The following is a 21,734-nucleotide window of genomic DNA, read 5'->3' on the forward strand; positions in this document are numbered from 1 at the left end:
TAACCTGTTCCTGCAGGGATTTGACTATTATGGGTGAATAAATAAAGTGATGTTTCAACTAACAATTTGAACTGTACAATGTTTGGGCAAACAGAACAGTCTTATGTCAGGTGATGCAACTGAAGTCACACGCTCCATGCGCATCTATACAAATGGCAACTAGGCAGGCACCCATGTTTGACAATAATCAGTTGTGTGATCTGACATGCGTGTGCCACCGCTGTCCATTCATGCCACCAGTGTATAATCTCGAGTACTCATACAACCACGCGCTGGGAGAATGAGTCAGAATCATATGATCTGCTGTTGCTATAGCAACAGATCCCAGCAGTGGGCCCTGGCGAGGTGAGTCACATGAGAAGGGTGAAGAACACCATCCCAAAGAGCTAGAGCCTCGTGATTCACGCACACAAACACACACACCGCAAAACTGAGGATGCTCCTGCGTGCCCAGGTCTACAGACCACAACGCAGGGAGGGAATAGCTACTTCAGACCTATTTTTAGATGCATTTGTGCACGTTTGTACGCAGAACATTTTTAATACCACATTCAAAACGGAGCAGTTTATGTGTAACATTATGAAAGCAGATAAGCAAGTATTTCAAGCCGCCTCCGTACACAAGGCTTGCCCCTTAAAATCATGTGTTTGACATCCACATTGCTGTGCCACATCTGCTGAGGTAAGCCAAGCACGCACCCTCGCACACATATACAAACAAACACATATCCAGCTTATTTGCGACCTGTTTGTTGTTCCAGAGAACAGACAGTAGCTGCAGGTGAACACTTTGTCTGGGCACTGATCCTTCTTCCAGGAGACAAAACATTTAGTTTACCCTGTAAACACAGACTTATAAAAGTGTGAATCGCTCACTGACGCAATGACTTTCATAATAAGACAATACTACCCAGTCCTAAAACTAACCATTATATTCGTCTGTTGACATTATTCGATTTAAACCCTAACAGGCCGAGTTTAAGTGGTACAACTATCCTCCATGCTGCAAAATCGTAGCCGTCGCATACATACTGTAACTTTAATTTGACCGTGTCATTGCATGTGACACTTCTGCATTTATTTATTGAAGGCATGCATTTGATCTTATCTCGACAAGACTAAAGGCTTGTGAATAATAGCACGGTTTCGAAATACAACTGCTGACAGACATTAATCAGCGATACGTGTTATCCATCTCAATCTGCACAAGAAAATTGTAAAGAAACGCAATTGATTCACACCTAAAATCAAGGACAGTATAAATCCCCCATGTCAAGAAGAAGGATGAGGGATCCGGTTCCTCCGCAGGTGAGAAAAGATTGCCATCCTCATGGCAGACACTGTTTTTCTCATATAGAGGGATCAATAGAGCTTTAGATTTTAGACAGTGTCATCTCTCACTGCTTGATGGGTAAATACTGGAATGAATTGATCTGAAATGTGGGAAACAACATAATCAAAGAAATATAGAGTGCTTTGGAAGTCTGGATAGTATATTGTGCAAGAGGTAAGCACAGCACGGTGCAACAAAAGGCGATTTCATCAGAATTTGTATGGGATGTGCAAATAACGCGTCTGCTGACGTATGAGTGCGTTCGTGACTCACGCGCACACCTATGGTCATCTCTCTCTCTACCAATCGTGTAAGAAGAAGTAAGTTGCGCTCTGAATTTTAACCGCCGGAGAACAAATCAAAGAGTGTAAGAAGTCTTACAGCGGACAACGCCCACCGATGTGTCTGTCTGACCCCAAAGTTACTATTTCGGGCTTTTGAAGAATACAAAATAGTGCGCGGTGAGCTTTGCGTCAAGCAGCGCGCTGACTCGCTCTGCGCATTTCTGGACAGGTTCAGTCGTGAGCGCGGAAACGTCACATCAAGTGTCTCAATAATAAAACGTTCGATTGATGAGGCTCGTTATTTTCACTCCTCGAGACATTTATGAGCACATTTGACCTAATTCTTCGACATCGTGTCAGGTGAGTGCGCACGCGTTTATTCCATCCTTTGTAAAGACAGTTAATTTAATATTGAGAACGTTTTGCTTTATTGACATAATGATATAATGTCATTCGTGTTCGGTCTCAGAGGGAATTGTGTCTTCAGATGTAATCATATTTGGAATCCTTTACAATCACTAGGTGCTGTTGTGTTAAAAGACGCACGAGATTTTTGTATCGATTGTTGCGTTGTGCCATCTTATTATTTTGTATTCCGATCATGCATAGCGCGTTTTATCAGCCTTCATGCGCCTCGTATCGATACCCGACGACAATAATTTCATGTAGATTGTGGGTTATAGACGGCTTGTGTCGTTTCATATCATGCGCGGACAGCGGTGACACAAATATTTGACCTTGAGGATGCTGCACGACACGTGGTACCCTGTTAAAAACAATTAAACAGAGTCCACGTGTTTGTGTTTTTAAACTTACGTGAACATGTTGCTCGTGTCTGTTAGTATTGAAATATGAGTAAATTTGAGAAGATTGACGGCATCCTTATTCTCCATGACTGCAGTAAGGCGCATCCGCAGGTGATGCTCGAGCTGTGGAGAGTTACTGGAAATAGAAACTTGAGGGGATATTTCAATTCATTTCATTACACAAGGGTACTTTATTTACTATAAAACGTGAATTAACCAAGATCAAAATGTTAACACAAAGTAAAGATGTGAAAACTTAACTTATCCTTAACATTTAGCAATGGAAGTTTGCATCAGGACTATAGGGAATACAGGTCTTCTGTGGCCTTAAAGGGAAAGTTCACCCAAAAATGAACATTTTGTCATCACCCTCGTTTCAATTTAAACCTGTATGGCTGTTTGTCTTTCGCAGAACACAATAGAAGATATTTGATCAATGTTGGTAAAAAACCCATTTATTTCCATGTTTTTGTTTCAATAGAAGTGAATGGGTTCCACCGTTGTTCGGATACCAATATTCTTCAAAATAGCTTCTTTTGGGTTTTACAGAAGAAAGTCATACAGTTTTGAAACAACAAGAGGGTGTAAACGATCACAGCATTTTCATTTTTGGGTGAACTATCCCTTTAACTTCAGCAGTAGATTATGTCTGACAATGTAGGCTTATAATTAAAAACAACTAAACTGTTCTTGGATATATAAGATGAGTCAGAATTCCCTTCTGCAGTCACATGCACTCACATCATTTTTGAAGTGCTTCATTTTCTGAACATGAAGTGGAAGACATTGCTTGTTTTATATGAAATGAGCTGTGACCCAACCCATGTGTTCAAGGATTTGACTACATGTGATTCACTGATGGATGTGTCTGTGATCAAACCAGATCTCTTATTTGGCTCAAATACTAGAGAAATGAGATGTCACTCACTGAAATAGAGAGCATGTCGGTTCACAAGAAGCAGAGATGTGAGAAATTCATCAGGCGCCATTGCTTAGCAACCCAGTCAGATAAAATACTTGCATTTCCCATTATGATGTGTCATTGAACCAACAGGATATTAAGATCTGAGGAGTGTTACTGCTAAGAGAACCCCAGCTATGCTCGGATCACAACATTTTATATTCTTGGTAAAAATGAAGAAAAATGTATTATCAAGTGAAGTTAAGATTTGTGTGGTTATAATCCTGGCTGCTCAGAATCCTTAGCATCAGCTGACCATGCATGGTTTTAATAACATGTGACCCAGTGTGTGAAAACCTAGCTTGAGTCATTTTTTGTGATTTACTGTTAACTCATTCTACATGTAAATAGCATTCTGTGAAAGCATAACCTTGAAATCTTTAATAAGGCCACATCAAAGATTGAAATCATAGTGAATTAAATGGTTGAAACCAAACTTTGATGCTATAGAGCTATATAGGTTTTGAGGCTTTAGCCTGGTGTTCACAGAAGATGTCACATATTCCGAATGATCAGCATTCATAAAGTTAATGCATAGCCATCAGATTCTGTTTCTCCTCACCGAAATATAATCCTTTCCATAATAATAATGACGCAAAACGGACTGGCGTGTGTCCCGGACAGGCTGGACTCGAACACATAATTTCACATTGAGTGAAAAAGTTAGATGTGTGATGTTTTTTTTGATGGTCATCAAAATTACATAATTAACCACACAATGAAATAAATGCACATGCTACCAATTTTATGTAGTAGCTACTAGCTGAATCGAGTCGATTTTGTTCTCCCCATATGGTCCAACGTGTTTATTTTAGCCAATCTGGAATGCAGTGTGTGTAGGTTGTTATGGAAGGTGGGTGGGCATCGCCTAGCAACACAGCATCATCGTTCAGTGTCCTCTTGTGTTCGAGATAAGCTGTATAGATTTTTTCAGTGGCTAAAGCTCCTTCTTCTCATTACCAAAGATAAACAGAGGTGAGAAGAGCAAAGCTGTGCCATTGTCTGTACGTTCTGCAGTCATTCGCAGCTCTTTCATCACCTCTGCCATAAGTAAAAATGTGTATTATCTGTTGAGAAGCTACATTAGTTGGATACTTAAGTGGCTGCTTTTGTTTTAAGTAGATCTTTTAATATCATTTCATAGTTAAGACTAAACAGTCCTTTATGATGTTTACATGTTTTGTCTATCAAGATAATCAAATGAACACAACATTTGTTACTTTTAAAGTCTAAAGACAAAGAGTAAAGAGCTAACGCTTAGGGAGATGGAACCGAAAGTGCTAAAATAAGTCTCTTCCGGGGTTTGAAACTGCATCATCTCTGCGGTACTCTATGGGCTTGTTAAGCCTGACGTCACGCACCACCATATATGTATTATCATATACTGTTTCTGAGTCCAAAAGTTCAAAAACAAAACAAAATGCTAATAGAAAACCGTTATCCTAACCTTTATCTTCATAACAAAGTTATAAGCAATTTATTTTAAATAATTTATTCAATTATTGATTTTGGAGATTCCGTGAGCATCGTGACTGTAGTTTATACTTTGAGTTAATACATGTTTCGCTTAAATATGCAAAATGAGTAAACAGTGCTCGTAAACTACTATTAAGCAGATGCTAAATATAATTGTTTTTTTTAGATGCTATAAGTCATAACATGATACTAACAGTTACAATTGTTGAAAAAAATCTAAATCAAGAATGATCCAATGTTTCCAAAATTTTGACTATTACTACAGTAAGTATACTGGCCCGTTGGTCATATTTGATCCTCTTTGCTCTTTCCACAGGAGCACAAGTCTTCATTCTCCACAGCTGTTTTTCCTAACCTAAAGGGCAGCTTTTGTGTCCTCTGTACACTGCCCTGATCTCCTTTCACACCTTTAATTGTCAGGACCACCACAACACGGCACAACCATGCCAAAAGGCAGCAAAGTGACTCAGCGCGAGCACAGTAATGAGCATGTCACAGAGTCTGTGGCTGACCTTCTGGCGCTGGAGGCTCCCATGGACTACAAGACCAGCCAGATGAGCATGAACATGGCAGGAGGAGGTCCTCCGCCCATAGGCAAACCAGACATCTCTCCGGACCTGGAGGATGGTCGTCCTGCGTGGAACAGTAAGCTGCAGTATATCCTTGCTCAGGTGGGCTTTTCGGTGGGCCTGGGCAACGTGTGGCGTTTTCCTTACCTTTGCCAGAAGAATGGAGGAGGTGAGTGTCTGTTGGCTGGAAATCAAATCTCTTGATTTTTAAGAGGTTGGAGTACGTCTCCGGTCTTCTTGAATGATGTTTATTGTGAAGATTTTGCTTATTGGTCCCCAGGGATGTGGAAAATGAGAGCATTGAGAATATTGAACCACAGATTAGTTAGGAATTGAGGGTTGACTAGTTTTTCATATCATAAAGTTCTTTAGTTTTTTTTAAGGCAGTTAGGCTACTATGCTGACAGCGTGATGTGATGTTTAACAATAAGCCATAAAATGGTTTTACAACTTCATTTTGGTATTATTATAGTCAATAATTTTCTCCTCTCTTGTGTTCAGCAGTGATTTGTAATTTAAACGTAGATTGCCATTTTCAATTAACACTGTTCTTTATTATTCTCTTGAAAAAAACTTCTCAGAGACAGATTATTTTGGGTCAGCTGAGTGTCTTGTGCTCCATCTAAATTTATTGAGCCAACAGTTTTAGTTTAGTGTTATAGAACGTTCAATGCTACATGCCGTTTATAACTGGAAAGTCCAGTATGGTGTTGATTTGGGATTTTACATGGTATCATTCTTACTTGCTGGTGACCCGTAACCTGATCAGTTGTACATTTGCAAAATCACGAAACCAGAGCACCTCAGAGAAGATGCTTCTCTATTACATTCGACAACAACAGAAAATAATTTACAGTTGAAACAGCTTAGAGTAGTTTATCTCTCCTACAATTCATATGTATATGTCAAATAAATAAACCAATATGGAAAAACTCTGATAGTTGTTATATGAAAGTGTAAGAAGACACTTTAATAAGACCGCCATATCTTGTCTCTGCTTGTCTAGCAAGCAACTATGGATATTTCTCAGGGGACGTTGTTTTCTTTCATGCAACCCCACCGTCTCCATCTTCTGTTTCATCTCTCTCTGTTTCTTTTTCTTCTGTGCAAAATCTGCTTTTTCCTTTTTATTTGACGCATACGTTTAAAATCCAGACAAAAAGCCCCTCAAAGCAACATCGGACATTCTGCAATCAAAATAATAGCTGGTACATCTCAGTCCTAACCCAGATCTGCTCTCTCATCATCTGTGTCTCTGATTACACTTATAACCTCCCAGGAGGATGGGTTTGTGGTCACCCGCCTTCCCTGTGAGATTATTGTCTATGGATGCAGCTATTTTCAGAGTGTTCTTTGAATTTAAACGCAGGCCGGCGAATAAAATTAGGGTGTAGCTGCTCAGCGCAGACTAAACTCTTCGTCACCATGGAGCTATAGCTTGACGTCAAGGCCTAGCATCATGACTTGCTGTTTTATTGTGTTGTGCAAGGCCTCAGTCCGTTCATTCATGCTAAATATAACACCTGGATATTGGACAATTTTGGAAATACAAAAATAAATCAAAGCACTTTGTAAGCTTTTTTGCACTTCTATGTTTTTATTCAGTTAAGTCCTGATATACTAATTGATTTATTTTTGTAAGTCGATATAGACAAACTAAACTACAATAATAATAATAATAATAATACAGATTATATTTACTTTGAAAATATATTATATAGCTCTTTTATCCCATTTAGGCCTACTATCAAATCAAATTAGTTAAACATAAATAGAAAAAAATATACTCAAAATATTATTATTGTACAGATTAAAAAAAAAGCTAAAAAATCTGATCCAAGTAGATTGCAGTTACAAATAGAAATCACCAGTAAAGTCGGCTGGACTACTTTTGCAATATTTTGACCTAAATGAATGTTCTGTTCTCTTTATTTTTAACAGCATTTGTCACACAGTGTTATCTGACAAATCCCATGTAATTTTATCACAATATTACGGTTTATAAAGCGAGGTCAATCTGTGGTTTGCTTACTTGTTTGTTATGGAAGCTGTTGCATTAAATAGCATCACACTTTTGACAATGAACTTCAGAAAGAACTCTGTTTTATATAACCTTAAAACTTAAAAACTAGTTTCCTGACCGTCTTAGTATACAGAGGTTTAATGAAATATCAGTATAGGAAATTACTTTCCTATTACCTCTATGTATATATGTGTATAAAAAAGCATGTTAAAACTCCAAAGGAAAAAAACTTCTCTGCAGTAGCTTGATTGATGTTGGCCTTTTGATCGTTGGTTAAAAAGACTCTAAGATCATCGCTCTTTGTTTATAAGCATCCTTGTCTGTTCTGTAGGTGCCTACCTTGTCCCATACTTCATCCTCCTTATCCTTATTGGCATCCCGCTGTTCTTCTTGGAGCTGGCGGTTGGCCAAAGGATCCGTCGCGGGAGCATCGGCGTGTGGAATTACGTTTATCCACGACTCGGTGGTATCGGAGTGTCCAGCCTGATGGTGAGTGAATGACAAGTACATCCAAGCATTTAACTTTATGCATGTATCTATGTAAATTAAATGCTCCAAATCTGCAAGTTATAGTTTGCAGTCAAGTGTGAAAGTGCATATGGTGTTTACAAATACATAGATTTGCTATACCTCGCAAATCTATCTAATTATTATATTTCTTCACTTAAAAATTCATACAAATTACACTGACTCAATGTTTCCTATTAGTAGTTGGAAAAACAAGTCGACATGTAGCAATATAAATACAGTACAATGTGTTTACTCTAGCAACTGTGCACATATGGTTCATGTCACCACTAACTGGGTGATTGATGGTGTTTGGGATTCTAGTTGCAGGTGCTAATGAATTAAAAAGGGTCCTAACAAAATGATGAGCTGTCAACAGTAATATTAGCAACTTCATCACATGCCCCACAGAACCATTGGCATTTTTCACTTGCATCCCTTAGTTATGATAAAGGACTTCATCATTTTAACTGATCTAAAAGTGCTAATCCACCAAGTATTCTGTGCTGAGTCATTCATTACAATTTACCCAGACCAGCCTAAAGCGGACAGAGTCGCGGTCTATTACATGGGGTTTGAACTGCTCCTGCTTAATATTAGATTTAGTTATTTTCCCTTCCACTTGCACCTGAACTTTGTTTAATTTTCTAGCTGACATTTGGACAAAATTTTGCAAGTCAGCAAGCAAGTCTTTTGGGAGGATACCATGAGTTGATGCACCAGCGCAGAAACCTGCTATAGCATGAATGCTGTTTCATCAGCAATTTCTTGGGAATAGCTTTCTTATTATTTATAGTCATTTACAATGTAAATATGCAGCGTTAGAGGTCAAACATCTAAGACGACTAGAAAAAAATATATTCTCTTTTCATTTGATACAGTTGCCTTTTGCTTTCCTGTAGCTCAGTGGTAAGAGCATTGCGTTAACAACCCAAGGTCGTGGGTTCGATCTGAGGGGATTCGACATACTTAGAAAAACTAAAAATGTATAGGATAATGCAATGTAAGTCGCTTTGGATAAAAGCGTCTGCAAAATGTGTAAATGTGTCTCAATGGAGTCAGGAAGATCTGAACTATTTTTTAATGCTTTATTTACAGGTTTACTGAAAATTACAAGGTCTCAGATGTTTGCACCCCTATTATATACTACAAATAGTCATATAAACCAATTTGAAGGAGCATGCACTGATAAAACATGTAAAGAAAGCTGTTTTGGTACCATGGGTCATAGAAAGTGACTGTGGAGAAACACTCTGCTGCAGCTATTTATACCCATGAATCTAGAGCTGTGTAGGTTGCAGGAAGAATGTGCTTGAATTATTCACTAACTTAATGTGCTGTGGACCTGTGACGTAGACCAGCACCATCACTGCCCTGTTTCACAGACTGCAAGGATAGATTTGCTGCCAACAGGCACTTCCCTTAACCCAGAACACTCATTGGCATTCTGCTGTTTAGACATGACATGTATTCGTCTTCTTTAGTTTTGCTTCTATTTTAAACAGAATAAATGTGCTACTAAGGCTATTGAGTTTAAGGAGATCATATACAGTATCAAAAGAGACTTAGTTTAACTTGAGTCAGACTTTTAAGGATCAGCATAAAGTCTGATACAAATAGGTATAATTGAGGGAAGTGTATGGAGTTTATTCAGACCCAAAACTTGCGCACATGAAAACCACACACGCGCGCATGATTTTAGCGTTCAGAACAGTTCCACGAGCGTAAACACACCCTTGCGAGTGCGCATAAATGGGCCACGATTGCGCAGAACAAGTTAAGCAAAACAAATAATTGATTGAAATTGCATTTTAAAGAGTACATCATATTGTATATTATAATAACTAGTGCATTGAATTATCCTCTTGTAGCCATTTATTTATGTTAATTTTATAACAATTTCACGAAAATTATTAAAAATTACAAAAGCAATTATGAATACACATACCAAACTATTTAATTTTTAACTTCCTGTTAAGATGCCAAATATGTAGATCCAAAGCCAAGGGCATACATAACACTGTAAACAAAGATTATAATATGAAAAAAGTATTGTGTTATGCCAAATGATTACGTTTCTTTACAACGGGAAAGATATAGGTCGGAGACTGTAGGTGAGTGCATGTTAAAAGTTACCAATCAAAGCATCGGAGGAGACTGCCTTTGTCCAGCCCCCAAAGTCTCAGAAGTCAAATCGACGATCGAGCAAGTGTTGAGCAGTTGCGAGCGCTCTCGCAAGGATTCTTTTCTGAGCACGGGTACTGTTCTGTGTGCTCGCGGAGCATAATGCTATAGGGTGTATTAACGCTTGCGGAACTATTCAACGCGCTGAAATCATGCGCGCGAGTTTTGGGTCTGAATTAACACCATAGAAGTGCACTTAGTTATGGGCACTTAATTTTTTTTTAAACCAATCACCTAAGCCATAACATTCATGTGATCGATCTTTCTTCATTACATCTATTTCAACCATTAGTGCAACATTTGTTTCAGGTACTTGCAAGATTTTTTATTTTATTAGAATACACGGCTGTTTTTTTAATAGAAAGTACTTGTGAAGTTCTTTGAGTTCATTTTTTTAACATCTTTCAATGTGATTATTCATTGAGAATAAATGAAGGACCCTACACTCCTAGGGCTGGGCTTTGCATAGTGATGTCTCCATTTTGAATGAAAATAGAAAGATTGCTTTATAAATTTATTTGTTCTGTTGAAACACAAAAAGAAGATATTTAGTGGAATGTAGGACAGCAAACTTTTTTGTTTCGGCACTTTAAACTACTTTTGTAATTTTTCCTACTTTGGTAGTCAATGGTGGCTAAGAACTCTTTGGATACAAGCATTCTTCCAAATATGTTTCTCTATGTTCATCAGAACAAAGAAATGTATACAGATTTAGAACAACTTGAATATGAGTAAATGATCAATTTTTATTTTGGGTGTAAACTGTCCCTTTAAATGATTGTTCTTCTAAACTAAACATATGCTCTTTATGCATATTTTCTTTCATACCATCTTCACATTCCGCAGGTGTGTGGTTTCGTGGGTCTGTACTATAACGTGATTATCGCCTGGAGCATCTTCTACTTCTTCCAGTCGTTTCAGTACCCCCTACCCTGGAGTGAATGTCCCGTCAGAATAAATGGCAACCAAACAAGTGAGAATTCTGCAATTACATCGTCACATTTTCTGTAATGCTTCATAAGCTGTGTTGTCCAGGACATGTTGTTTGTTTGTGGCATCCCAGCATGCCTTGCGGTTGTTAATGGCCAAAGAATAAACAGATCCAAACAGAGAGATGCACTCAGTCTAGTAGATGCACCAAGTATAGTAAATAAAATTGAGCAATGCATGGGAGTTATTTAGTAAAGTTGCTCTGCATGCTTATCTGCAATGATTGAACAATGCTTGAACAATATCTATATTTTCACACAATTCTATCAAGCATGCTGTGGATATGCTAAACTGATCTGTATAAACAGTATAAATTAATAAAGAGAGATATTTACCCAATTTACCTTTATTTTCTGTTAGTTGTGGAACCCGAGTGTGAGAAGAGCTCAGCGACCACATACTTCTGGTACCGTGAGACCCTGAATATCACCAGCACAATTGCAGACAGCGGGGGTCTGAACTGGAGAATGACTCTATCGCTGCTGGCTGCCTGGTTTATTGTCTGTTTGGCTGTTATAAAGGGCATTCAGTCTTCTGGGAAGGTAAGGCAGACCTGGAACTGCATGAGTAATGTAATGAGATTCAATTGAGTCAATAGAACTGGGAAATACATCCATTTATAGAACGTCTCTCTGCAGATGCTGCGTTAATTAAATGCATTTTCACAGTTAGACAATTACGATGGATAATCACGATTATTTTCTTTTCAGAAAAGAAAATAATCTAATTCAAAATGTGATAGTTTTCCTAATGTTAACAAACATGTTTAATGATGAACATGAAAATGTGCTACATAGCACCTGTAGGAATGGGCCAAATGTGATTCTTGCACAGAAATATCCATTTACATAAATTAATCTCTTTTTCTTTTCAGGCCAGCATGAGCCAAACACCACCTATTCAGATCAAACTACTAACAATAAAACCTCTTAACTCTGTTTCATTGTCTGTTCTGCAGGTGATGTACTTCAGTTCTCTGTTTCCATATGTGGTCCTCTTCTGTTTTCTGGTGAGGGGGATGTTTCTTAAAGGAGCGGTGGACGGAATCGCTCACATGTTCACCCCCAAGGTAGGTTGAGTGTGTGCACATACTCTTAAAGACACATGCACGCTGTCCAGATGACTTAGGATTTATTCTTTTGGAAGCTAGGGGAGACAGTTTGTGCAGCGCAAGCAAAGCTTTAATATTTGTGAGTCCATTCTGCAGCTGAATGTTGTGTGTGTATGTTTAACTGGTAGACTCCCCCTAGTGGTGAAGATGCTGTATTTATTCAACTTTGACAAATGATATGAATAAATATTGATACATTTTTAATATATTGAGCAATTTTATAAAAATAGTAAACCATGAAATAGTTAATATGAAATTTGTATTAGAATAAATAATAATAATATAAAAATGTATTGTTTATTATTATTATTAATAAGTGTCAATGCTTAATATGTATTTAACAGTCTACAAATAGGACTACTGTTTTTAAATGTGAAATTTATATATGTACATAACAGGAAGATAACTTTATTTTAATCAAATAATTAAAACAAATTGAAGTCCACTGCTGATATGCATTTCACTGCTGTCCTTCTATAACCTCATATTTCCATCTTTTGTGATTTCTTTGCCATTAATTATTATTTTTAATCCCCCTTTATATTTGTCACTGGCTTTTGCAAATATTTAACGTATAAAAAGTATTAAAAAGTGCTTGTCAACTTTGACAGCACAGTACTGTATGTAATTTTTAAAAAAGTAGGCCTGCAGTGTTTTCTCCCTTTCTGAAAAACTGTGAGTTTGGACATCAGCGATTTTAGATCTACAGCGACGATTTGTTTTGTAATCGAAGGTCGAAAATCAATAAGTTTTTAATTTTCTTTCTTCACCTATGTTATAAAACACTGACCGATGTTTAATTGTAGCTGGAGATCATGTTGGAGCCGCAGGTGTGGCGGGAGGCTGCCACTCAAGTCTTCTTTGCTCTTGGTTTGGGCTTCGGAGGCGTCATCGCCTTCTCCAGCTACAACAAAATAGACAACAACTGTCATTTCGACGCCGTTCTTGTGTCCGTCATCAACTTTATGACCTCTATACTGGCCACACTGGTGGTGTTCGCTGTGCTTGGCTTCAAAGCTAACATCATGAACGAAAAATGTGTGGTCGAGTATGTATGACCTTTACACATATATTTTAACATTATGAAAGGAGTTTTTAAAATAATTATAGGATTAGGCTACGACATTTTAGATCCATTCCTGCAGAGCCAATCAAACATCTCATGTCTGTGTTTTCGACCTGTAGGAACGCTGAAAAGATTCTAGGCTACTTGAACTCAAATGTGTTGAGTCCAGATCTCATTCCCCCTCATGTGAACTTCTCCCATCTCACCTCATCTGATTATGCCGAAATGTACGGCGTGATCAAGATCGTCAAGGAAGACACTTTTGAGCAGATGGGACTGGAACAGTGTTTGCTGGAGGATGAGCTCAATAAGGCAGGTGTTGGGTGTCCCAATAAATGTAAAATGCTATAATCTCAACCTCTCTCAATTGATAGTGATCTGTATTATTTCACATTCTCTCTCTCTCGCTCTCTCTGTCTGTCTTCAACCCCCCATCCCCTCAAAGTCGGTTCAAGGCACTGGATTGGCCTTTATTGCCTTCACAGAGGCCATGACCCACTTCCCAGCTTCTCCGTTCTGGTCTGTTATGTTTTTCTTCATGTTAATTAACCTTGGCCTGGGCAGCATGATTGGCACCATGACTGGCATCACCACACCCATTCTGGATACCTTTAAAATCCGTAAAGAATTTCTCACAGGTGAGAACTCCTGGGGTTCGTGACACCTTAATAATTCAATATAAACGTTCTGTGTTTTGTGGTCATTTCTTGGTCAGTCATCATATGTATGAAAATGACTCTTTTCACAGTGGGCTGCTGTATTGTGGCATTTTTCTGCGGCTTGCTGTTCGTCCAGCGTTCAGGGAACTATTTTGTAGCCATGTTCGATGACTACTCCGCTGGTTTGCCTCTTACCATCGTGGTGATCTTGGAAAATATATCTGTAGCCTGGATCTATGGCACCAAGAGGTGGGCAAGATCATTTGTTAGGTTACTTCACACTTTCTAAGGAAACAGACTCACCTCACTATACGATCAATGTGTTACTTTATTTCTGACCATACATCTGTGTTGGCTGATCAGATTCATGCAGGATCTGGAAGACATGCTGGGTTTCAGACCTTACGCTGTTTACTTCTACCTGTGGAAGTACGTGTCTCCGGTGTGTCTGCTCATACTGATTTCCGCCACCGTTGTGGAGATGGCCATCACCGCTCCAGGATACAACGCATGGGTGCAGGAACTGGTCAGTTGACGTTTACAAAAGTTAAATAAAAATATTTGTGCGGTTTAAAAAAAGAAGTGGTGTGTAAAATGTACGTCGCTCACTCTATCTCTCTGTCTTCTTAGGCCGCCGAGAGGTTTCAAAGTTATCCTCCTTGGGCACTAGTGATGTGTTTTGCTCTCATTTTTGTGGCCATGCTTCCTCTTCCGTTGGTCTTCATCGCCCGTCACTATAACTGGCTCCCCGATGGCTCCAACAAGCTCTCCGTCTCCTACCGCAAAAGCTTGGCAAAGGAGGCCTCCAACCTTGAAGATGAGACCAGGTTTATCCTGGGGAAGAACCCAAGCGAAGCTCCTTCTCCCATGCCCGGTCACCGGGCTTATCTGGGCCCAGGTAGCTCCTCTCCTGTGGAACTCATCACCAACTCTACCTCCATCAGCGGCTATGGCAGCAGTTACCAGACCAATCCGGCCCCACCCAAATCTGAGTCATGATCCTGCAACCCGCCGACCACAGACTGAGATGTAAAGAGTGAGAAACATACCGAATGAAGAAGGTCTTAGTGTTGGTCACATCTTAACCCAAACCATCCAGTCGCAGCATCCATTTATTCATTTGGACTAAAGATGTCAATCTGAAGATAAAAGAATCCCGGGGTTACCGTATCAGTCGCATGAGTGATTGTAGGATGGTTTATTTGGTGAGCTGGTGAGTTATTTGTCTGAAGGTAATATTCTCATATACAACATCATTTGTTTTTTCAACTTAATAGTTCTCACTGTTAAGGTGTTACCAATACTTCTACTTAAGTGATGCCATTTTCATTTAAACCCACTTTTAGAGTCATACAAAACTCAGAGGGGGCTCAGAGAATCTCAACTTTCACTTATTAATGGGTATTCGAGCGTCACTGTTAAATACAGACCACCTGACAGTAGAGCGTATCGATAGCTGTGATTTCTGTTACTGACTGAAGCGTATGTTCAGTGTTATAGAGTTTACAGATTTTGCACAACAGTTTGTCACGTCCACATTTTACCACAAGAGGGCGACATATGTATTTCAAACACAACGCACATTGTCTCAGTGCAGTATCAAATATATACAGTATCATTGTCAGGGTCAGGTCATGTGTAATAACTTAACTTAATAGAGTATATTATACTTTTTTTGTAAACGAAACTAATGTGACTGCCTGATGAGAGGAATTGAAGTCGTTTTAAGGATGCAATAAGGGGGACAGTTTAAGCCAAGTAAACTCCACCAAGCACAATAGCTTACATTTTTTGACCAAAAATGTTATGTAGTGGTCTGCAGTTGCAATAATGGAATTGTTCCTAAAAGGCATCGCTGGTATTGAGTCTCTAAGCTGGAAATGTGATGCTTGGTGGAGAATACTCAATGAGGATAACATTATTCCCAATGAAATTGCTCATGAAGACAGCAAGTGCACGTTTCTGATAGAATGGCACCTAAACCACTGTATTCACAAGTTAGTTTGCTTACAGGGTTTACAAATGCCAATGTTTTATTATTTATATCAGGTTTACTGCACAGGGAATAATTTGGCCCATGTTTAACACTGTCCAACAAATCAAATGGAAAACACGGATTCCTGCACACTACCTTAATTGCAAAAACATTTTAATTCTATCCAAGATTTATCATTTCTGTTTATTATTATAAACTCTATTCATTAACAAACTGGACACCATGGAACATACAGATGTTCAAATACTTTTTAAAAGTTAATGTATATTAAACTAATGTAGAAAAGGGAGATCCGTTTTCTCGAGGAACCAAAGTTTAGTCGGTTTTGGTTTGCGTAATGTGTCGTTCCTTTACGTGTTGTTTAGAGTGAATACAGTGAAGACTGCCTAATGTAAACGTAAACTGCTGCCGTTAAATGCTCACTGCCTAGTCTAAACAATACTCTTCTTTTTAGCTAAGCCTATGTGCTCCTATTGATACTCTGCTCCCATTGAAAGAGATTCACCTTAGTATTTATTCCCATCAAAATCCATTCGGGGAGCAGAGAGCTGAGGAAGGATACGAATAATAGAGCAGCAGAGGAAATGTGTTCTTTAATGAAACGCCGATGTATAAAACAGCAAAGCGTTTGATCATCCAGCTTTTGCGTCTGTCACTAAAGGTGCGGAGGTAAAAATAGACACAGACCGGTTACCCAGGGGAACCTGTGGCAGAGAGACAGCGCGGCTGCATGGTAATGAGACCTTGGGTTGGTGGGTGTGGGTTGAGGAGAGGCTTCTAGATGGTCATATAAGCGCTCTCTGGTATCCCTAGCAACCATTTTCATGACAAAAAGGGGACAATTTATTTACAAGCTACTGCCTTTTTGGCCCGCACTTAAAACAAGATGGATTGTAGTGCCATTTCTTGAAATATTCATTAGAGATATGAAGCCATTCTTCCAGAATAGACATTTTTTATTCAGGATGCCTGTTTAACATAGTCAGATGAGATTGTCAATAGAGCACATAGAGCGGTTAGAACTCAGCACAGTAACTTTATTGGCATCAGATTTTTACACGCAGTGTGTTTGTTTGTAGTGTGTACTTGTGCAGCGAGTGGTGAAGTATAAAATGTCAATGTTGTCCTGCAGTAGCACAATATGTTCACAGGGTGTCGCTGTTTCCCGCTGATTAGTGAGTTGAAGGTGTGGCCTCTGCATTACCATAGACAAACTGCGTTGAGAGCTTTGACCTGTTGCTGCCTCCATATAGAGTACCTCAGAGATGACATGAAGGCCAACCCGGAGGTGTGCGCCGCACTGGTTCCCTCGATCCAAAGCCTATGCATTTTTTTGAAGATTGCAAAAATATCTGTATTAAATAAGGTTCATGTGGTTTTGTGTTTCAAGATAATCTTACAAATGAATATAACATCTGCCAAACTTTATTATAAACATGTTCACTTGTAAGTAATTGCTCAGTGAATGAGATTTGTGTCCATGTCGCATTATTTTTAAGATTTATATGGGGCGATGGAACCGGATAAGCTAAAATGCTTATTCTCTTCCAGGGTTTGTGTACAAAGATATGTCATCTCTTCTGTACTCTATTGGACAGCGCCAGACAAGTGAACATAGGTGTTTTTTCTGGACAAAATCAGCCCATTTCAATATTTGACATGCAATTCCTGACAAAAAAAAAAATGTTCTGACAATACATTTTTATACAAATTGGTTAATAAATTTCAACATCAAATGTGCTTTTTGACAGAAAAATGCAGCTCTCACATTCACATGCATTTATAAGGCAGTGCCCTCCCCAATTTGGTGGCACCAGTGACAAAAAACTGGATATGCATGTCTATGTAGGGGCGACCCCTCTCTGAGATGAACATTACAACCCCTGCTTAGCACAGCTGGTGCCTCTCTTTATCTCAAAGACTTATTTAATGATGAGTATGAACGAAATATTGCTTGATTTTTTATTTACCAGTAGAATTTGTGCACTTTATCTTCTCCGAACAAGAGGTCCCAGAGCTGCACCGCATAAGCACAATGTAACACTATGTCTGCAATGACTTTTATGCATTTGGCAAAAGCTTTCAGCAAGTTAAAATGAAAACGGGTCTTGCCTGGCCTTTACTTATTATATATACATATATATTGAACTCGATCTAGTGAAATTACAAAATAAAGTGCAACCAAGTACAGTTTATAACAATTAGGATATACAATTGCTTCCACACATATGTAATATTAATTGACTTTTAATTGACAGATTTTCACCACTCCCAATGTAAGGATAAAATATTTTTGGGAGTCACCACATCTCATATGCAGATAAAGGTTCCAGTAACACCAAGTGATTCGTTTTACAAATTTTTGGCAGCTCAAATGTCTCTACAATGAATTCAAATGCACGGAATCAGCAAATATTTGGATAGAATATGACAATAAAGTACTGTAGGACAAACACGTAGAACAAATAAACTATCAAAGCACACACTGCTCTCACCAGCAGAACAAGCAAAATTAAGGACATGCTCCTGGCGTTATGTAATGGCATTAATGTATTATTGCATAAAAGCAAAAAATGGCAACATGGCAGTCCACACTGGTGTACCCACCCCACATAACATTTGTATAAATGTTTTGAAGCTGTAAGAAAGGAGTCTCATATCCTCATTTTAAAAATATTTAGCAACAGTAGGTTATTTATATACATGTAAATAAAAATTAAACAAAATATTACCTTTAATGGGCTGCATTAGTACAGGCCGAGCACAACATTCAGCAGAAGATTTACAAGTATCGAAACATGCATTGGGGAGCATAGGGTGGGAGTTTCAAGTTAAAAACTGCTGACTATGAAATTTTGTTGGGATGCAATAATAACATTTCACTTTACATTGAGATAATAAGCACATGTACTAGTCAGAGCTAATGGACATACAATACAGTACGGCTTACTTATTATTGTGCATGTTACTTATTATTGTAATGTGCATGTGCTGTAACTGTAATGTCACACTTATAAATGAGACATTTTACATAAGCGGGCGTGGCTTTCAAGAGGATGGTGCGATCTTTCCCCTTTTAGAGCTTAAAATTAGCGGTCTCTCGCTACAAAACTGCTTAGCTTTAACACATAATTTCAAATGTTTTCTGGTAGAGTTGCATTTAAGAAGTCACAACAACCTTTACAGATATTGATCAGACAACAGGGGATAGTTCACTAAGCGTTGTAGACAAGAATGCATGGGACATGAATCTCAAACAGGCACATTTTTAATCCTTGGCACAGACTTGATTGTAAGAGAGATCAAAGTCGTTCCTGAATTTAAGCACTTTTAGTTTGATTTTAAAAAATATATTTCTGCAGCTCTGAGACCTCTTTTTATTTCCGTTCGTCCTTGTAGGCCTTTAAACGCTAAGCCATTGTTTAGTTGACTGCAACTTTATGAAATGTACACCAAGCATCTCTTCCTTTTCAAGAGGTGCTGGATGCCATAACATAACATATGTGAGCAATGTGCTATACTGTATATTTATGTACATGTGATTCTGAATAGTATATCTGTAAATATTGGTGTAAATTTTGTTAAATGAATATCAAGAAATATATGAAAGGCAAACAGGTGAATTCTTGTAACACTGATGTGTATGATATTGTTGTACAGTTCAAACGTAGAATATCTGAATATTTTGTACATTGTGTGTGTTCGTGTATTTGTTGTGTATGGGGTAGTGTCTGTGTTTAAGCGTGTGTGTAAAAAAAGCTGTTTATTTTTGCTATTTTGATGTTTTGTGTTCCTAACTTTCCTCGAATTTACCCCAAGTTTTTTTTTTTTTGTCTCGACCTACTGTGTTGGGGTTGCAACGCTCCTTTGTTAAAGCACTTTTTACTTTGCTTTTAATGTGAACGTCAGATTAAATTTGAGAGATGTCAGCTTATCAGCACCTTCTGCTCCATCGGCCTTAGTATCTGTGATGTTCTTGTTTGCTGCTTTTCAAAAGTCGAAATGTTCACACTTATAGGTTTCGTCTAGATTCAGTGCATTCATTATTAGTAGTGCTAGATTACTGTAAAACACACATAGCAGGGGCATTCCACTCCTTGACTTGAACGTATACAAGTACAATGGAGGGAGGTCAAAAATAGACTTTTGCACTCTGGAAGTGCTATTTTAATCATTAGAAATATACTTGATGTCAATGTAAATGTATTTTTCATCCCCCAGAGTACTGTAACAATCATTTTCAAGTTATTTAGGAAGAAAAGCACTGATGAAACGTGCACTACTACCCTCCGTATGAAGTCTACACTTATGTGCTGTGCTAGTCATAGATTTATAAGCAATATTTTTGCAGGCATTTACTTTGGTTGGATGTTGGATAGAAGGGACTGTTGTTACTTTGTGAATTGCAGCATCAGCGTGCCTCACTGTTGGAGAAGAGCAATGCTCTTATACTTTTGTCAAACCCTATTCTGTTGGGTAAGAGCACATTCAGAACACTAGCCACAGTATACTGTTTGCTACTGTATACAAGGACTATTCTACGGTCTCTTAGTCAATGTCATTGATATTGTACAGTATTTCCGATACACTTGGAAAAAAGCTGAGTTATGAATATTGAATATGGACCATTATAAAAACAAACAATAAAAAGTCGGTTCACATGGTAAATGTCTCTGATTTCTTCTTTGCATTTTTTTATTTCCTATCTCGAAAATACGTTTTTTCTCTCATTCTTTAACTAATAATAACAATAGCTCAATTGAGATTAAATCATACAAATTGTCAACACTACGACAAGCTTAACCGATGATTTGAATGATCAACAAACTATACAAAGTTAAGAGTCCTTTAACATTTTAAAGGGATCATACTTTACAACAAATTATGTAAAATTAAATGACAATTCAAGGGTGAGAGAGCTAAAGCCTTCATAAAGTGAGATAGACTTCATGGATATCCTGACGTCTTATAATGGATATCCTGACTTACAATCTGTCTGCATTGATTTTCCACATACAATCTATTTTAATGTTTTTTACAGGTTATTCGTGTCATTTTTTTAAACGGTCAAAAACTTAAAATTTATACATTTATACGAAATACACATATATTTTAGGATTTATTTCTGGCACCCCAGCTCCCACAAATGTCAGTTTTTTTTAATGTTTATTTTTGTATAGTTTATTTTCGAAATACAATCAAACTGTAGCGGTAAACAGACTCGGGACAAGAGGTTTAAAGCCAGACAGGTATATTTATTGAAACACAGGTAAAGAGACAACACCAGCATTATAATGCTCTTTAGCTTTACACTATATACTTTTGCACTTAAAGTGGTTCTTAGCTAGTAATCATATGGGAACCCCTTTAATGCGTTACAGAACCATGCTTCAGTGATGCTTCAGGTGTTCTCTGGGATGACTGCTATATAGAACCCCTGAAGAACCTTACAGGGGTTAAAAAGTTTATGTACGTGGAAACGCTATCACCTCGGCCACCCCACAGAACCTCTAAGGAACCACAAAAGCACCAAGATGTTGTGCTATATAGCAGTAAAAGTGGTTCCCCTATGATTACGAGCAAAGAACCACTTTTAGTCCTATATAGCACCATTTTTTTCTTACTGTACTTTTTGATTTTCCATTCCTCAAAAATGTTGTCCTGCACTTCATTTCCTTGCCCTTTTTCCCCCCTCAAACAACATTACTATTGAATTGGAAGTGCATTTAGCATATTAAGTAAATAAGTGAAAAACAGCCTCACCAGAGT

General features: G+C 38.1%; 1 protein-coding gene across 3 annotated transcripts; it reads left to right on the forward strand.

Annotated features, from left to right (window-relative positions):
- Window positions 1-504: 504 nt before the first annotated feature.
- slc6a17 (solute carrier family 6 member 17) lies at window positions 505-20,627 on the forward strand. Of its 3 annotated transcripts, none has more exons than XM_056773263.1 (12): window positions 505-682; window positions 5,177-5,598; window positions 7,784-7,941; window positions 10,990-11,116; window positions 11,494-11,675; window positions 12,092-12,202; window positions 13,051-13,292; window positions 13,430-13,622; window positions 13,756-13,948; window positions 14,059-14,218; window positions 14,333-14,495; window positions 14,600-20,627. In XM_056773263.1, the coding sequence occupies exons 2-12, from the start codon at window positions 5,304-5,306 to the stop codon at window positions 14,966-14,968; spliced, it is 2,193 nt and encodes a 730-aa protein (XP_056629241.1). In that variant the 5' UTR covers window positions 505-682; window positions 5,177-5,303; the 3' UTR covers window positions 14,969-20,627. The 3 variants fall into 3 exon arrangements, with proteins under 3 accessions (XP_056629241.1, XP_056629240.1, XP_056629242.1); XM_056773262.1 differs by lacking the exon at window positions 505-682 and adding an exon at window positions 1,657-1,977; XM_056773264.1 differs by lacking the exon at window positions 505-682 and adding an exon at window positions 1,657-1,977 and having other exon boundaries at window positions 5,281-5,598.
- The last annotated feature ends 1,107 nt before the right edge of the window (window positions 20,628-21,734 follow it).

This window comes from Triplophysa dalaica, chromosome 18 (assembly GCF_015846415.1).
Source record: "Triplophysa dalaica isolate WHDGS20190420 chromosome 18, ASM1584641v1, whole genome shotgun sequence".
In the NCBI taxonomy this organism is placed as follows: Eukaryota; Metazoa; Chordata; class Actinopteri; order Cypriniformes; family Nemacheilidae; genus Triplophysa; species Triplophysa dalaica.

Coding starts and splice junctions, on each gene's coding strand:
- slc6a17 (XM_056773263.1), top strand. CDS start 5,304: ATGCCAAAAGGCAGCAAAGTGACTCAGCGCGAGCACAGTAATGAGCAT. Junction 11,676..12,091: donor GCATTCAGTCTTCTGGGAAG/GTAAGGCAGACC, acceptor TCTGTTCTGCAG/GTGATGTACTTCAGTTCTCT. Junction 13,623..13,755: donor TGGAGGATGAGCTCAATAAG/GCAGGTGTTGGG, acceptor ATCCCCTCAAAG/TCGGTTCAAGGCACTGGATT.